The 19,779-nt window shown below is 42.0% G+C and overlaps 1 protein-coding gene across 2 annotated transcripts in view; it reads left to right on the forward strand.

Annotated features, from left to right (window-relative positions):
- LOC137427970 (homeodomain-interacting protein kinase 2-like) overlaps positions 1-19,779 on the forward strand; it is a 262,675-nt gene that overhangs the window by 195,093 nt on the left and 47,803 nt on the right. For both annotated transcript variants that reach the window (XM_078776683.1, XM_078776686.1), the window contains exons 10-11: positions 13,672-13,805; positions 16,876-17,094. In XM_078776683.1, coding sequence (XP_078632809.1) covers positions 13,672-13,805; positions 16,876-17,094 — 353 coding nt within the window. The remainder of the gene's footprint in view (positions 1-13,671; positions 13,806-16,875; positions 17,095-19,779) is intronic.

The following is a 19,779-nucleotide window of genomic DNA, read 5'->3' on the forward strand; positions in this document are numbered from 1 at the left end:
ATTAGGCAATGGAAAGAATATGGAACTACCCAGACTCTTCCTAGATCTGGCCGTCTGACCAAACTGAGCAACCGGGCAAGAAGGACCTTGGTCAGGGAGCTGACATTGAACTCAATGACCACTCTGACAGAATTACAGAGTGCCTTGGCTGAGATGGGAGAATCTGCCGGAAGGACAACAGTCTCTGCAGCACTTCACAAATTTAGCCGGGAGAAAAGAGGAATGAAAGAGTGAAGGTGAGTAGAGAGTCTTGATTTTGGCAGTTTCACCAGAAGAGGGTTGCAGGCAGATCTTGTGCGACCTGTAGGAGTACTTGGGGGACAGAGCACAGGCAGGGCTGGGGGGGCTAGGCCAGAGAGGAGTCGGTAGAAGACAGAAAGACCACCAACCTGCCTGTGGTGAGTAAGTGAAAGGCCCTCACAATCGGCTTAATTGTGGGAGATTCCAATGATTCTGAAAGCTTTGGTTTCAACAGCGTGAAGCCGAGCGAGGTGTAAGGCAGGAGCACCAGCCAGAGGGGAGAGCAGTATTCCATTGAGCTGTGGATGAAAGCCCTGTATGTGGTGAGGAGCTCAGGTGTGCCAAGGAAGGACTTCGCACGATGGAAAATGCCCAGTCGGCAACTGGCTTTGGTGGCCAGCTTGGAAATGTGTTTTTCCCAGGAAAGATCATGGCAGATTGTGAGACCCAAGAGATTGAGTGACAGAACTTCTTGGAGAGGATTTTTGAGAAAGTAGATGGGAGGGTTGTCCAGACAGTCTTTTCAAAGAGACATAGTGAGAGTGTGAGATTTGTCAAGATTGAAAGACATGTTCCACTTGTTTGACCAGTCTGTGATTTTTACCAGGTGTGCAGAGAGTGAGGAGGCTGCGGACTGCCGATCTGAGGGATGAGGAATGGAGCGGCAGAGAGCAGAGTCATCAGCAAAGAGATAGAGAGGATTTTCCAGAGAGTTGGAGAGATCATTGATGAAGACCAGAAAAAGCACACAGCCCAGAACACTGCCTTGGGGAACTCCAGCTTGAACAGGAAGGGGAGATGAGAGAAATCCTTTCAGGGCCACACGTTGACTACGACCAGAGAGGAAGTCCACAAGTCATGCGTGGAGATTTCCATTGATACCATAGGAGGAGAGTTTGGTGAGCAGAGTGGGGTGCCAGACCGTATCGAAGGCACGTGATATATCACGGGAGACAGCTCTAATTTCCTGTTTGACATTGAGGACCTCCATCCATTGTTGAGACAGCAGAAGCAGCATGCCCAGAGTAGAGTGACCTGGTCTGAATCCAAATTGATGATCAGAGATAAAGCCATTGGAGAACAGGAAGGATTTGATATCCGAAGTAATGATGGATTTCATGACTTTGCTGATGTTTGGGAGCAGGCTGATTGGTCTGTAGTTGGGAGAGTATCCAAACAGAAGCCACTCCTGAGAAAAAGGCACATGACAGCACACCCGGAGTTTGCAAAAAGGCACATGAAAGACAGAGTATGAGCAAAAATATTCTGTGGTGAATATGACGAGATGAAAATTGAACTCTTTGCCCAGAATGCAAAGTGCTACGTCTGGCAGAAACCGAATGCAGCTCATCACTCATCTTACACCATCCCTACTGTGAAGCATGGGGTGGGAGCATCATGCTGTGGAGATGCCTTTAAGTGGCAGGGACTGGGAGACTTGTAAGGTTATAGGGAACAACTAATGGAGCCAAATACAGGCAAATGGACTTCAGTGAAGATTGCAAAAGACCTTGGACTTCAGTGAATATTTACGTTTCAACAGGCCATTGACCCCAAGCATATACCCGAAGCAACAATGGAATGGCTTCAGAACAAGAGCGGGAAGTCCTTGAGCGGCCCAGCTTAAGACCAGACGTGAATCCCATTGAGAATCAGTGTAAAGACTTGAAGATTGCTGTTCACTGACACTCCCCATCCAACTTGACAGAGCTGGAGAAAATCTGCAAGGAAGAATGGGAAAAACTCCTCAAATCGACATTTCCAAAGCTGATACAGACATACCTAAGAAGACAAAGCTGTAATCGCTGCCAAAGGCGCTTCTATGAAGTAGTGACTTGAGAGGTTGAATACTTGCGTAAATTAGATATTTCAGTGTATCATTTTTAATTATTTTGTAAAAATTTCAAAACAATATTCCACTTCGATATTATGGGGTATTATGTGTAGATCTGGTGACAACAAATCTCAATTTAATCCATTTTTTATTCAGGCTGTAACACAACACAATGTGAAAAAGTCAAGGGGTGTGAAACTGTGAATACTTTCTGAAGGCATTGTACGTTTTACCATTGTAGTACAATAGCACTTCTTTATGTTCAGTCCTTCCATTTTAGGCAAGCATAAGTATTGGATCAGGTGACTGACAGGTGCTTCTTGTTGCATTGATTGTTCACACACAAAAGAGCTGTGAATGACTAGTCTTGGTTTTAGCCTTTGCTTTTGCTTTGGGAGACAGAATTTGGAGTCAATAGGCATAAACCAACATGAAGGCCAGTGAACTGTCTATGAAAGAAAAACAATAAATTTGGAAGCTGAAAGAACAGAAGAATTAAACTAGAAGCATTGCACAACAACTAGGACAATAACATAACTAACAATAATAACAAAATACAACAATTTGGAATACCTTTAAAAAGTAAGAAACCACTTGTGTACTTAGCCATAAACAATGGCCAGGTCAGCCAAGGAAGCCGTCTGCAGTTGATGACAGAAAAATCATCAGAGCTGTGACTAAAAACCCCAAACCAACTGTCGGTGACCACCAACTACCTCCAGAGTGCAGGGGTGAAAGTATCACAATCTACTGTTTGCAGAAGACTTTGGCAGCAAAACTACAAAGGCTGCTGCAAGATGCAAACCTCTCATCAGCACTAAAAATAGAAAGGCCTGATTAGAATTTGCCAAGAACTACATTGGTGAGCCCAGTAGAGTTCTGGAATTAAGTTTTTTTTAGACAGATGAGACCAATAACTACATAGGTGAGCCAGTAGAGTTCTGGAATAAAGTTTTATAGACAGATGAGACCTTTACAGAAGCGATGAAAATATGAAAGTGTGGAGAAAGGAAGGAACTGCATATGATCCAAAGCATACTGCGTCGTCTGTGAAGCATGGTGGAGGTGGTGTCATGGCTTGGGCTTGCATGGCTGCCTATGGAACTGGCTCACTCATCTTTGTTGATGATGTAACTAATGATGTCAGCAACATAATTAATTTGGAAGTGTACAGAAGAATCATTTTGTCTGCGTATGTGCAAGAAAATGTCTCCAAACTCATTGGGCGTCATTTCACCATGTAGAAGACCATGACCCAAAACACACTGACAATGCAACGAAGGAGTTCATCAGGGGAAACAAAGGTGTAAGGTTTTAGACTCGCCAAGTCAATCTGATCTCAATCCAATGGAGCATGCATTTCATTTGCCGAAGAAGAGACTAAAGTCAGAAACCCCCAAAACAAACAACTATTGAAAATGGCTGCAGTAAAGGCTTCTTGGCAAAGCATCTCGAAGAAAGATACCAAGAGTTTGGTGATGTCAATGGGTCACAGGCTCAATGTAGTTATTGCATGCAAGGGATATGCAACCAAATACTATTATGCTACTTTAATTTACTTTAAGTTAATTTGTTTCAATACTTATGCTTACCTAAAATGGGGGGGACTGAATATAAAAAAGTGTTATTGTTCTGCAGTGGTAAAACATGTGCATAGAAATACCATAAAATTTCTTGAGTATATAGCAATAATAACAAAGTTCACTTCGCTGTTCTAATACTTATGGAGGGCACTCTATATGCAAATGTAATATTTTTTTGGGAATATATACTAACAGGAATTGCAAACAATACTGGTTTCATTACTTTCTTTCAATTGTTCTTCAGACTATCTCATACATCCTTTTCCTTTGATCGTTGTTCTCTTCGTCTTTACAAATCGTTGGACACATCTTTACCTTTTTATATTAAAAAAAAAGTTTGTCGTTTGTAAATGATAGAGACATTGTAGACAATCATATTGGTTTGTTTGTTTATTAATCAATGAAATAAATAATTTGTTTTATTTGTTTTGGTTATTTAATTTTTACCTCTGCTACCAAAGGTGGAGGTTATGTTTTCACCCCTGTCTGTCCGTTTGTCCATTTGTGAACAGGATATCTCAAAAAGTTGTGGACGGATTCGGACGAAATTTTGCAGAGATGTAGCGTATGTGACAGCGACGCAATTATTAGATTTTGGTGAAGATCCAGATTCGGATCCGGCTACTAGAATTTATTAAGTGATTCTTCACCATTGGGAGATAGGGCTAAAACTAACATATAGCAGAATATCTCAAAAAGTTGTGGACGGATTTGGACGAAACTTGGTGGACAGGTTGTGTGTGTGAAAAGGACTAATTGTTTCGATTTTTGGTGAAGATTTGAATATGGATTCGGATACGATGATTATTTAATTTTTAAGTGATTCTTCACCATTGAGAGATCGCGTGAAAAGCGATATATAACATGATATTTGAAAAAGTTATGGACGAGTTTTGAATAAACTTGGTGGACGAGTTGTTTGGTGACAAGAACAAGCCGATTAGATTTTGGTTCAGGTCCAAATCCAGATCCGGCCTATCAGTGGGATACAAAAGTAAACTGTTCACCAGGTGGAGGTATACTCTCAACCGAGTGCCGTTCTCATTTATTTTGTTATTTATTTATTTCGTTAGTTCGTTTGTATATAAAGTGAAGGCTTGTGGAAAAGCAAGGTGGGGAGGGGAACACACTCCAACAGAAGGATTGAAGAACAAAATAGATTCGTGAACAAATGAAACGTTTATTTACTGTACTCAGCTGAGCACATGTCAAATTAGATTGTTTATGACAGATTCTGCGGTTAAATAATTCTATAAAAAAATCAACAATTTAGCTGATACTATATCCTATTAAATCATGTTTATTAAAAAAAAAAATTTACTTCGTTTTTCCCTCTCTGATACATTATTTTCTTTCTTCATCTCCAATCATAGTCTCCATGATCTGAAGTGAAAAAGAAAAGATGGAAGAGGTCGTGTCTTTTCCACAGACTTGTTTTGATGTGAGGGGTTACACAGCTGACAAAGCCGCGAGCCGTAATGGCCGCTGCTTGCTGTCGGCATGGAATCTGTGTGCGATAAATTCCCAGGTAGTAATATGCTTTAAAGTTTAAAAGCAGCGGATACAATTTCAGTTTGCATCGTCTTGGCTGCTGTTGCCATCTAAGCACATCGTTCATGATGCTGATCGCACCTTAAAATCCTATATACTGTATTTACTTGCACATCGTTTATTTAAGGTCCTTGCAATTCATGTAAAAGTACCGTAAAATGGGGTGAATAGGGACAGCAAAGTGAACAGGGACACAAACTGAAAAAAAGTTCGGAAACTTTTTTCGCTGAAAATTGATAACCATACTGATTTGTTGATATTTGGGTTGAAAGTGTTCTCTTGTTTGAAAAAAAAACAACTTATGGTCTCTATTAACCCCATACATGGGTTAAATAGGAATAAATAGGATTTTTATGGCTGTCCCTATTCACCCCGTTTTACGGGTGAATAGGGACAGTCACTAATACAAAAAAATAATAATCAAGAAATAGGGACAGTTTGGAGAAACTTTTTATCCCATTTTTTTTTCATTGGCACCGTGGTTTATATTATGGGTGCATATTATGTGCATCCATCTGAGCGATCAATTTAGCAATAAGTTGGAAACTCAGGATTGTTTCTTGATTAATATTTATTTATTTATTAGTGACTGTCCATATTCACCCGTAAAACGGGGTGAATAGGGACAGCCATAAAAATCCTATTTATTCCTATTTAACCCATATATGGGGTTAATAGGGACTATAAGTTGCTTTTTCAAAAAACAAGAGAACACTTTCAACCCACATATCAACAAATCAGTATGGTTATCAATTTTCAGCGAAAAAAGTTTCCAAACTTTTTTTCAGTTTGTGTCCCTATTCACCTTGCTGTCCCTATTCCCCCCATTTTTACGGTACACACGTCTTCAAATGTCCTTGTCCCGCATGTGTTTTCTGAAAGGGGTCCTCTAAGTCTTAGACCATAGAAAAGGAAGCACTGAAAATTGTATTGATGAATCGTGACTTGTCATTGCAACGGTTTGCAATATTAACGAAGGTGACTTCATAAATGTTGGAGTTCTTCTTTTCAATGGAAGTTCTACCAATTTCCTTTGTATTTAGTTTGCGCTGGTCAATGGCACTGTTATCTAAGATTTAGTCAATACAGTACAACTAGATGTGTGTCTACAGTTTTGGTTCCACAATTCATCGTTTTGTGCATGTGTTTGGATGAGGGCTTGTCAGTGCTCGCTTTTATCTCCCCGAGGCATCTCCTTTCAAACTGTTCTGCGCAAATGATTTGTAATTCAGCATGACTGGTTCGGCATACCCATACCCACCCACTCTCCACCAGTGCTGTGTCGTGGGAGATTCACTTAGCCAGCTGACGCTTGAAAGGAAGAGAAACACATCAAACGCTGTTCCCTCCGAGCCCCTGAAGCTTCCCGTTGGTCTTTTCCACGTCCATGAACCACTGGCCAAATACCCACGTTTCACCAAGCACAGTGGGGTCGATTATTTGGTTGTTTTTATTCCATTCAAGTAAAAGCACAAATTCCATGGAAGAAGGGAGAAGCACAAACGCACCTTGTTTACCATTATCCCTGTTGATTGACCTAGTATTGATGCCAATTTGGTAATACTTGGCCATACCTGCTGTGTTGATCCTGTATCATCACCTTCGAAACTATTATGGCTTTTCAAAACTGTTTCACTGATGAGATTGTGTGCTACTTGATCAGAATCGTTGCTCCACATGTCCAGATAAACCCACATTGCAAACGTCGATTAGTTTGATTGGAATAATTGTGAATCTATTAGAAAATTGAATCATTTCATTGTCATTTAATTGCATGGATTGAAAACGCTTTTTTGGGTCGTTTCATACCATAGACCAATTATTGTAACCAGCAGATAGATTCCTCTCAAATAGAATGGGCTAAGTCATCATCGCAACTTCAACAACTAGGCCTTCTTAGCTAGTATAGTACTTTATTTCACCAGCTAAAAATGATGCTTCATTAAATATTTTATTTGATGTGAGTGCAAGTTGTTGTTGTTGTTGTTGCTGTTATTGTTGTGTTGCCCCAGTCAGTTCTGGTTGAACAGACAAGCGGCACGGAGATAGCCGATTAATCTCACAGGAGCGGCCTAGAGATGCTTCACATCCAAGATGTGCTCTTGCCTACATGAAGCCATGACTGCACAGTCGTCTTCCATGACATGTTTTATTGTGTGTGGAGCGGCCTGGCAGTGGTTGCAGGTGTCGTCGGTGGTGTCATCGAGTCTATGTGTGTAGTATTAAAGTTGTGGGTTGTGTCCACACCGAAGGCGTGACAGGTGCACACGATCAGACCTGGGGAGTAATTTGTCTGTGTCATCGATGGGTTGGGGTTTTGTGGCCAAGATACTGTTTGGGCCCAGTTTGTTTATTGCATTTACGGTGATTTGGGGGTGGATTGGTTTTTTGGGGGGGCTTTCCATTGTTTGGTAGGGGGGTGTTACAAAGGATGTCACTGTAGTTTATTTGTGGTGTCGTTTTAATGTGTCTAGGGGCCTGTGGGTGGTTGTACATGTAGTGGCATTGGTAATTAGGGTTGGCATTTGCCATTGAGAGGAACTGTGCACCTCTCATGTCTAAGTGGTCTTTGATTTTTAGCAATTGTACTTATGTGTGTAGGTGCTCGATGGGTGTTGTAAATGTGCAACCTGTGATGATGCAAAGGGCTTTTTTTGTATGGTCTGCAGGGTGTTGAGATGTGCATTTGATAGGCTGGAGGCCCAAGTTGAGCTGGCGAAGTTGATGACTCATCTTATGTACTGTTTGTATTTTAGTGATGTTATTTCTTTGTGGTGTCCAAAGTCAGTGCCTGTGAGTGTCCCAAGTGTGTTCAGCCTGGGTGTTCATGGTTTTTTTAAATGTTTGTGATGTGATCTGAGAATGACATGGATGTGTTAAAAGTGACGCCATGTATTTTTCTTTGGTTTATGTGTGGAATAGGGATGTTGTTCAGTGTGATGCGTGGTGCAACACTATGTTCCTTGGTGTAATTTGTCAGAAGAGTAACTGCTGATTTTTAGGGGGATACTTTTAGTCTGTTGATGGTGAGCCAGGTTTGTAGGGTGCTGAGGAAGGGTTGAAGTTGTGCTGTAGTGGTGTTGATGTTGCTATGAGTAGAGGTGATGGTTATATCGTCCGCATATGAGGCTAATTGTATGTTCTCGGGTGGATATGGAATGTCGTGCATGAACATATTAAATTGTGTGAGGGAGATGACTGAGCCTTGAAGGACTCTATTCGGAAAGTATCGTGTGCATGATGACCTGCCATCAAAAAGTATGAATGACTGTCTGCATGATAGGTAGTTGGCCAGCCAGCATTTGGTGGTGGTGTGCATGTCTGTGTTGAGTATTTTGTTTGTGAGTAAAAGCTTTGGGAGTGTGCCAAATGCTTTGCTTATGTTTACTGTGGTGAGAATAGTGTGTTTTGGTGGTTTTATATTTTTGAAGACTTCAAAGGTGTTTTGTGTGAAGTTTGTGAGGAGAGTGGTGGTTTGGTCTGAATCTGTGTTGGGTGTGTGAGAGAAGGATGTGAGGATTTGTGAGGGTACGTATATGGCGTTATGTAACTTTGGAGAGTGTGCAAAGTCATGTGATAGGTCTGTAGGAGGCTGCCTTGGTGGGATCTTTGTTTGGCTTGACGAGGGTAATGATTCTGCCAAGTTTCCAAATTTGGGGAATTTTTGAATGTTGGTAGGAGAAATTGCTTATATTTGTGAGGGATTATATGCCGTGTGGTCCAAGGTGTTAAAAATGTAAATTGCAGATATTGTTGGGGTCAGTAGCCTGCGATTTTTTGATGTTTTTGATGATTTCTGTTGTTTGGGCATGAGTGAATGGCGTGATTGGCAGTGTCGAGTTGGTAGCTGAGTTTGAATCTTGTAATACATCTTTTCTCTTTTCTGGGACCTTTGTGACTTGTGTTTGCGTAATGGTCAATGAGGATGTTAGCTTGTTATTTTTTTTTAATTGGTATGCTGTCTGTGGTAGTTATGGCTGCATGCGAGGGTGTTATGCCACTGTTGGAGTTATTGATGCTGTTTATGGTTTTGTACAAGTGTGGTTGAGTGGTGTAGTGGGTGTTGAAAGGAGTGCCAGTTTTGTGTTGTTTTAATGAGTATTTTGTTGTTGATTTCTGTGTTTAGCGTTTTAATCCTTTCTACTATATCTGGTGCTTTGGGTGTTGGTGTGTTGTGTTTTAGATTGTCTCGTTTTTTCATGAGGTGTGTGATTTCTGGCGAGTAGTTGGGGTTGTATTTTTTTATATTGCCCTTTGGAATATATTTGGTATCTGTGGTTGTGATGATCATATTCAACTGTATGATGTGGATGTCAATGTTCGTGATGTTATTGTTGTGTTGTTGGAATTTTTGTTCAATGTCGTGCTCAAAGTTGTCCCACATTACCTTTTTGTAATTTGTGAATGCTTTGTTTTTGTTTGCGTAGAGGTCTATTGGTGTGTTTATGGTAATGATGGTGCAGTAGGTGACCTGAAGGGAGTGTTGTACTGTTCTCTACGTGGTTGTGGTGCAAAGTGATGGAGAACAGAATGTTACGTCTGGTGATGAGTTATTGTAGTCAGCCTGATGTGTGTGTGTGTGTTGGCCTGGATTATTAAGTATAAATAATGAATTTAGTTGTGTGGCAATGGTTTGGCCAATCTCTGGAGTTTGATTAGTAATGAGTGCAAGTTGGCTCATTTGGTGGCTTACTTAGGTATCTGCTGCTAGAATGCATTGTCTCTTTGTCTCGATGTTTTAAAATCGTGCCGTATGTCTCAAATGCCATAGGCCTGGCTCGTGAGTATTGCGCTGATTCTGTCTGTGTGTGCCTGCTTATCGGCTGGACAACAAGTGCAGCTGGAATTATCAAATTTGGCAAAGAGCTTCATATTGTGAATGTCTCAGAGGAGTTGAACTTTGAGCTCACAAGGAAAAATATTCAGTGAAATTTAGTGCAGGACTATACATACTCATGCCTTGGACATGGGACACTGGGACAGTGTAGGTTAGCACCCTCTGAGGTGGTATCGCACTGAGAAAATGGCATGAGTCAGCACCTCCATTGAATGCGTTCCTGTTTCAACTGTCTTTATCAATGTTGTGTACATTGAAGATACTATGCTCTCTTTGATAATAAAACTATTCCATTGCATTACTTTTCTGGAAAAAATTCCTTGCTTGTTATGGAACCCTTTGTAATGAACAATACATGCAATAGTTGGAAGTATAAAGATGTGGATATGACACAGCGGTGTGATGAAACACCTGGCCGATACATGTGCCTTTGTTACCTTGGGGGACCTTGTTATGAGCACTACTGAATAACAGCCTGTGTCTGTGCCAGTGGTTTATATCAAAAGATTGTTCTAAAATAAAGGCCATTACTCAAAGTATGAAGACACATCTACACTGTGCTACCAGGAAGTCTACAAAAGCTCACGGGACACACAGTTTTGCTTGACGCACAGAACATTCGGGACACACAGAACAAGCCTTGTTGTTCAATCATTTAGGATGCTACATTATGTCTCACATAGTTAGTTCCTTCGTTATTCTTAGATGCTGTGCTTGTTGTTGATTATTTAATGGGAATTCTGAAATACCACAGCCCCTACCTGCCACGAGATATTTGAATAATCAGCGCAGGTCTGCACTCGTTGCACAATAATCAACCAATAATCATCTTGCACATTTTGTGGTCCCTGGATACCTGTTACTTGCATTACATACTGTGATACTGTTACCCCATGTCACCTGCCTACCATTTATCCTTACTATAACGAGTCTTGTGCGCAGCTTCTCTTTTGTGATATAATATGGCTATGAGGCCTGTGTGTGTCCTTGCTTGACATCCCGAGGACTCCTTGAACTCATCTATTGCGGCTGGGAGGTTTGGTGTGCTGAAATACACATATCTGTTCCATAAAACAATATGTCATAGGGTTTGCCCCATTTGGAGATAATTGGAGTTGGCGAGGGCAGTTGAAATTGTCCTGATGGAGGTGCCATCTCTCCGATTCCTGATTCTCATCCCTCACTTGAACAAGCTCAACAACTTCCCCATGGAAATTATGCTGTAGAACTGAGCAATGAGTCTTTTTGTCTCTTTATACTTGATACTTGATGGTATTAACTGTATTGCCAATCAGATGCACGCATGGGCTGCTTACTGATATGAGAGAACACTTGGTGTTAGTGCTTACCATCCTCATTGGTTGAGATGTATTGCAAGTAACATTAAATTTTAGTAAAGTTAAAGCTTTAGTGGTGGGTGAATATGAACCAAGAATAATTTCAACGGCAAACTGCTGCTCATCTGCCACACCTGACTTGTCTAACTTACTATGAGTATGAACACAGTACGTTGATTTTTTTTTTTCTTGTGGATATATTGTTTTTTTCTTGTGGATATTTTTTTTTTCTTGTGGATATTTTATTTGGTGAAGTATATTACAATAGCGTTTGTACTTGGTAATTCCTATGTTTCCTTAATGTGAGCTATGCATGGTGATAAATAAATGCTACATCTGACACCATTTGTCGCTTCCACGTGGCAATTGAAGGGTGAAGGTGTGGTGGAGAAGGGGCCCGTCACGTGCCAGACCGGATGCTCGATTAAACGATACACTTGCAATTTCTGTAGCTATTTTGACCAATGTTATTGCTTCTGCTCATTTTGAAGAGTTCACACATAGGTAACGTTTCAATTCGCGGCAATGATTTTTGCAATGGCCATATAAATTATTTTGCAATTCTGTTTGAATGAATTCCACTTGGTTTTTTTTTCTTTCTTCGTTTGTATGCAGCACAGGGCTGTGTGTAGCATCATTGGCTGAGGGCACAGCCGCGCCGCTTATCCAATGCCCTCTGTCAGTTAGGGCAGGAATTTGGAATTTGTTTATGGTGCCGACGATAGCTGGCCAACCCTACGCGAAGGACACCATGGGATCTTTAACGTCCACCAACAAACGTTGGCAGACGAGACTCCCGTTTAACGTGCATCAGAGGGGTGGCACAAACATTGATGAATCACTGCCTGTGAGACACCAGGATGACAGTTTGGAGCTGGTTCGGGATTCAAACCCAGGCTGGATAGCTTCGAGGTTGAGTGTGCATTTGGACAAATGGACGTCACTGCTTAATACATGTTATGAACAAAGTTGATTCCAAGGTTTGCCGACCATATTTCGTCAACTTGCATTCCTTTCATGGCCACGACTGCGTCATTGTCGGTGTGATGATTGCTTTGAGGTTCTGCAGGGGTTGGAAAAAAATTAATAAAATGGTACTGCCTACATAGAGGTTGCATCAATCTGGAGTACAGCAAGTCTTGGTGTTTGCTTTTGGTTATTAAAATGAATATTGAGCTGATAATGAGCTTCAGCTGACCAACTGCCTTGCCAGATAGCAAGTGTACATTGTCTTCAGGTACAGCCCATCTTGAAAGACGTTTAAAGGAAAATTGCCTGGCAAGCTCGGGGCTAATAATGGCAATTTCAGCATCGACAATTGAGGTTGTTATCAGCCACAGGACAAAAATCAATCAGAAATCATTTCATTTTTGATTGACCAACTTCAGCATTGCTTAGGGCATTGACGTTTTCATTGTTTGATGTCTCATCTCGAAATGTTTTTATGTGCACACTTATTATTATCTGTGTTTGTCGTAATATTTTGATGCTTCTACTTTGCCAATATCTTGAGTATATACGTTCTGTAGACAATATATCGGCATTGCTCCTCTGCAATCGATGTGCTTTTTGTACACAAGATCTTCCTGGCTCATGGAAGAGCGAGGTGGCAGAGGGTAGAAGATGGTAGTAAACGGAGCAGCACGTTAACGGTTGTAAACCCAATTTCTTATCTCTTGTGTTTTCAAAATGGTAACGATGGCTACTTTAATCCCATTCTGAAGCTCGAATGCAAAAAGCGAGTCATTGTTATCATTCGGTATTCAGGTTTATGATTGATCTCTATTGTGCTTTTCCATTTGAACCATCTTCAGGTGATATCTTTTGTGAGTGGCACTATTCGTTCTAAGCCGTATTTTCTTCAGCCTGCTGAATTGGATTTGGATTTGAATTTCAGAATTGAGTCGATCGATTCCATCAGTGTACTGCCCTTCCGTGAACCACGAGAGAATATTTCTCACCTGCTGCAATTTTGATCCCTGGGTGCATTCGTAATATCTTCCATGGATAGTATCAGCCTTTGCTTTAGGCATATTCACAATGGGATTTGAATTAAGGCAGAAGTTGAAAGTGTGTACTGCATGGCTTTGTAAAGGTGACATGAACTCTAGATTTGGCGAAGTTGTTCAAATGCACGAAAAAGGCTTCCATATCATTTTTGCTGTATTTTAGTTGGAGTAGTTGTACACAAACGCACTGACATTATGTCAGTAAAACTGAAATGTCTCCCTTCGGCACTTTCAATTGCCGAACGTAACTTTGTGTGTTTCATTTTACAACCGTCCACAGGGATGGGCTCCAGCCACACAGCAGATCTTGCTCCCAGCATGGCAGCAGATCCAGGCAGTGCCCGCCCATGCCCCTGTTCAGCACCCTGTCCTCCCAGATGCAATGGGTGGGGCACAGGGCATTCCTGATTGGAGGTAAGCACCCAAAGGTGGCATTTCGTCCATCAATTTTTACCTCCGCCTCGAAATGTCGATGGAGGTTATGTTTTCACCCCTGTCTGCCTGTCCATTTGTCTGTCTGTCTGTCCGTTTGTGAACACAATATCTCAAAAAGTTGTGGACGGATTTGGACGAGATTTGGCAGAGATGTAGCGTATGTGGCACCGACGAAATGATTAGATTTTGGTGAAGATCCGGATTCGGATCCGGCTACTAGAATTTTTAAAGTGATTCTTCACCATTGAGAGATGGGGCCAAAAACGATACATAGCAGGATATCTCAAAAAGTTATGGACGGATTTGGACGAAACTTGTTGGACAGGTTGTGTGTGTGACAAAGAAGAATCGATTCGATTTTGGTGAAGATCCGGATCTGGCTTCAGCTAGTAGAAATTTTAAAGCGATTCTTCACCAATGAGTGATATGGCCAATCAGGTGGAGGTATGCTCTCGACTGAGTGCCGTTCTAGTAAATACAATGTTAAATCGTGACTGACATAATTTTGAGATAGAATATTTGCATTTCAGACGTCTAGTCTGCATTTGACTCCTGGTCTGACTACAAGCTGCCATCCCGGTGTTTCACAGGCAGGGTGTCACACCAATGGATGCACCCTCCTGAGAGGACATCAAGCTGACTGTCACATCTGCTAACATCACTTATGGATGTTAGAAATCTCACTGTAGTTAAAAGTCTGCTTTTGTTACATCCTGCGATGGAAAAGCAACCTATCAAGGGATGGATTTGCCCTTATATCCCATATGAAAGACATGGGAACAACAACAACAACAATCTCGTTTTTTATATAATTACCTCTGCCACCAGAAGTGGGCGGATGTTGTGTTTTCACCCTGTCTGCCTGTGAACAAGATATCTCAAACAATTGTGGATGGATTTGGACGAAATTTGATGGACAGGTTGGGTGTGTGACAAGGACGAAATTACAGACTTGGCATTTAATATGGAATATTTTTTTTGTGGGGGTGAACTTACTTTTCAAGTTGGCTTAGAACCAAAAGTTCATTGGAATTATGGTGAAATTATTCTAGATTTTGTTAATTTGACCTTTAAAAGAAACAAAAACCACATTTGACATTTCAAAGCAAATAAATTGATCCTTGAAAGTGATGTAAACTGATATTGTTCTCAATTCACGGACAGTACTGTGTTAAACTTCTGTACGTTTTCCAGAAGTATTTCTTTATTTTGCACATTAGCCAAAAAATTTATTAACAAAAACAAAAGTTAAATTACGACTGGGATTACGGACAGTAAAATTACAGTTCAGTACGTCGTGTAACCCCCACGAGCATTCAGGAGAGCACGTACACGTTGAGGAATGCTGTTCACGAGATTTGCCAAGGTTTGGACAGGAATCACTAGCCATGCAGTGACAGCCTGCTGCAATTCACGCACAGAGGTAGGCTGCTGGTCCAAGTTGTCGATTTGACGCGTTAATTCTGCCCACAAGTTCTCTATCGGATTCATATCCGGGGACATGGCAGGCCGCTCCATATGCTCTACACCACGGTCAGCAAGAAAGTGTTGGATCATGCGAGCACGATGAGGCCATGCATTGTCATCTTGGAAGACAAAGTTTCCTCGAAAGGCTGCACGAGCAAATGGAAGCAATGTTTCTTCCAGAATGGCCCTGTGCTTGAACTGGTTCAGGTTTCCATTCAGAACAACCAGGTCAGTTTTGCCCCCTGCATGAAAAGCAGCCCAAACGGTCACCCCACCACCTCCAGCTTGGACTCTTGGCACTATGCAATCTTCGTTGTAGGCTTAATGCACTTGTCTGCGCACTCGGACATGGCCATCTTGACGATAGAGCAGAAATGAAGACTCGTCACTGAAGATCACGTGATTCCAGTGTCCTGGCTGCCATTGACGGTGCTCTCTGGCCCACTGCAATTGGCGCTGGCGGTGTTGTCTTGTCAGGCATGGCTTTCTCAGGGGATGCCTGGCACGATAGCCTGCTTGAACCAGTCGTTGGTTGACTAGCCTTCTGCATACAGGCACATTTGTCAGTTTCTGCCACTCAGCCCAAAGCCGATTAGCTTACTTGGTATGGCCATTGCGGACTAACCAGTGCAGCTGGCGATCATCCCTCCTTGTGGTTCTGCGGGGATGTCCGGGCCTCGATATTGGAGGAGGGACACCCCTCTGAGCATTTCGTTTCGGGATCTTTGACACCTGACCTTGAGTGATGCCATACTGCCGAGCAATAGCACGCTGTTTCATGCCGGAACTTCGTAAAGCCACCACTCCATGACAAACAGCATTGTCGAGTTGACGGACCATCTCCAGAGGAAGCGGCTATAACCTTTGTTGACATGCAGCAGTTGTTTTCCACTAATACAGAACGCAACAACCCTTATATACCTGATTGTGAAGCCAATCATCAAATGTACCTGTCCATACATTTTGTCACGCCACCTGTGATATAATCCTGTTATTGACTTCTTGCTGCGACAGACAATCAGTGACATGGTTCTTTTAAAAAGAAAATCACCCAAGCATAAAAGAAACTCACCAGATTGAAATACTGAGTTCAGAAAGGAAACCCAAGTCAAGAAAAAAAAAAATTCCATATTAAATGCCAAGTCTGTATTAGATTTTGGTGAAGATCCGAATACGGATCCGAATAATAGAATTTTAAAGTGATTCTTCACCATTGAGAGATGGGGCCAAACACTAAAGATAGCACGATATCTCAAAAAGTTATGAGGGATTTTACCAAAACCCTGTGGACAGGATGGATGTGTGACAAGGAAGAATTGATTCAATTTTAGTGAAGATGGTGAAGAAAAGGCATAACCATTGACACATTTGTATCAAATTTCTATTTTCTAGTTTGTTTTAATCCTTTGCATTCATGAATAATAAGAACAGATGCACAATCTTACAAGAGAAATAAAATGAATACTTTGAAGAACTTGCTGCTGACCCCATTATATAAAAGAATATGGATTGTTCACTTTTATCTCTTTACCTCCCTTCCATTTCATCCGCTTTGTCTCGATGTTCTTTCTGGCTCTACCAGAAACCCAAATGCACATGGCAGCCACTACACACCACTTATGCAGCAGCCTCTCTTGCCCGGAACAATGGCTCTTCCAGCCGGACAGGCCCTGAGTATGGGCCTTGCCCATATGGTTCGGCATCAGCAGCATCAGTACCGGCCACATACGCCAGTCATACCCCCACCACCTTCGATCAGCACTGCGAAGAAGAGCCGTCTGTCAGGCCATGGCCTGGTCAGGTATGGAATTCATTAAAGCACAAAGGGTGGTTCAAAATAGATACAATGGTAGATCTACTGTACACAGTGCTATGCCATCAAAAAGGGGCAGTATGCAACAGTGAGATAGATTTTTCACTGATTTACCTCAACACCATTTTTAAAAATGGAGAAGGCCAGAAGATGGAAATCATTATTTAAAGGCAGATAATCTTATATAACTTTTAATTCGTGGGAATGCCAGTTGTTACAAGTTTTGATGACATGATGGACATTCAATATGTAGACATTTCAGTTGAGTACCAGGCAGACGTGATGGCTTAGAGGTACGCACACTCACCTTTAAGCTGTCTCGCCTTTGTTTGAATCCCGCACCAGCTATAAACTGTCATCCTGGTATTTCACAGGCAGGGTGATTCATCAATGTGTGTCTGCCAGCATTCGTTGGTGGGCGTTAAATATCCCACGGTGCCCTTCGCGTAGAATAGGTGAGCTATCACCGGTACCGTTGCCAAATTCCAAATTCCTGGTAAACTATTTATAGTAATGGTACATGTGTGATATTTGGAAAATTGGATAGTCACCACACTACCCTCCATACCTTGCATGTGAAAGTCTCTTGGGACAGTCAGAATTACAAGGCAACATGCTTCAAGATGTAAAACTTGTGAACTTGTATTAATAAATAACATTTATTAAGACAGTTGTATTTTTATGTTTGTTTTATTTTATTTATTTATTACATATAAATATATATATATTTGTATACACACACATATATATATATATATATATATATATATATATATATATATATATATGTATATATATATATATATATATATATATATATATATGTATATATATATATGTATATATATTGTTACGGACACGACTTAAGATGTTGCTTGACCGAGCGGAATGGCCGCTGTGTTCGCACAGTTTACCCGATTCTTCCCCAACTCACCCGATTCCACTCGAACGTTGGCCGAATCGCGCTACGCTAAATCAATGAAGGAAAGGACACAACGGCTGGGATAAATGAAACGACACAAGGGGGTACAGTTCTCAAGACCTCCGGAGGAGGATATAATTGGTGATGCAGAAAAGGGGTAGATTACAAGGCAAGAGGTAAAGCACAGAAAAGATGGGCACTTAGACACAGTCTTATCTTATCCCCGACAGACCACAGACAAACGGAACAAGACTGACTTACACAGGGATTGATGGCAGGGAAGGACAGGCAGTCGATAGCACAAGGTGCACCTTGGCTCAGGGACAGGATACAGCTCGGTCCAGTCCAGAGATGCGGGGAGGTATCGCAGCGCTCGGAGGTGGCGTCTTCTCTCTCCAAGCTGAGGGCGCATCTGACCTCACCTCCCTCTTCCTGCGCATGCTCAGCGGGGAGTGACATGCCCTCGGCTCGTTGGCTCCGCCCCAGATGGAATCGGTCCGCCGCTTCTATTGGGTGCGGGGGGTTACCGGGCTCCGCCCTTGACGAGGAGCTGACAGCGAGCCCCTACGTGGTAACCCCGTCGGAGCACATGTTCGATGGCGGCTAACCAAGCCGGAGTGAGGACGCGCACTCCCCGCGCTGCCGCCGTTGTTGTTGCTGTTGTTGTTGTTGTTGCTGAACCGTGAGGAAAAGCTGCGGGGAGGTATTGGGAGGTCCTAAACTTCCTAACTGTGCCATACAATCACATTCTGGTGCAACAAAGAGTCAGAATTAATGGAAACGAGTCCTTAACTGACATAGACTAAGAATAACTAGCAAGATGTCCTATAGTTGTCTACGTGAGATGCGGTGGACCTGGATGCGACATTTAATGGGGGAAATAGGGGAAGGTCGGGTCTACAGAGTGTTGTTTACAGAAAATGGGACTAGGGAATGGGGAATTGGGGATAGTTGGGAAGTACTGAGGAAATAGGGGAATATTTACAAGCGGATATGGATGGATGCCAATCTCATATCCGCAACAATATATATGTATAATGTACATACATACATATATATATATATATATATATATATATATATATATATATATATATATCTATATCTATATCTATATATATGTATATATATTTTTTTTATTAGCGTGACTCGGTGCGCTCCGTGTGCGCCTCACCACACGTCGTTTCAGAGGGGTAGGCATCTTTGACCATTTCGGTGTCTTTTGGGTCTTCATGGTGTTTTGGGTCTTCGGGGTGTTTTGGGTCTTCTGGGTCTTTTGGGTCTTCGGTGTCTTTTGGGTCTTTGGGGTGTTTTGGGTCATCGGGGTGTTTTGGGTCATCGGGGTGTTTTGGGACTTCGGGCTGTTTTGGGTGTTTTGGGTCTTTGGGTCTTCGGGGTGTTTTGGGTCTTCGGGTTGTTTTGGGTCTTCCGGTTGTTTTGGGTCTTCGGGTTGTTTTGGGTCTTCGGGTTGTTTTGGGTCTTCGGGTTGTTTTGGGTCTTCAAGGTGTTTTGTGTCTTCGGGGTCTTTTGGGTTTTTGGGTATTCAGGGTCTTTTTGAGCCTCAGGGCCTTGAAGGGTATTTTGGGTCTTTGGGGTGTTTTGGGTCTTCTGGGTCTTTGGGGTCTTCAGGGTATTTTGTGTCTTCAGGGGTCATGGTGGTCTGAAGGGTCTTGGGTGAATTAAAGGGTCATCAAAGGTCTGAGGGGTCTCAGCAGTCTTAACGCAATTAACAGGGTTAATTAAGAGGGTGG

The sequence above is a fragment of the Myxine glutinosa genome, chromosome 1, assembly GCF_964187855.1.
Source record: "Myxine glutinosa chromosome 1, kmMyxGlut1.1, whole genome shotgun sequence".
Taxonomy (NCBI): domain Eukaryota; kingdom Metazoa; phylum Chordata; class Myxini; order Myxiniformes; family Myxinidae; genus Myxine; species Myxine glutinosa.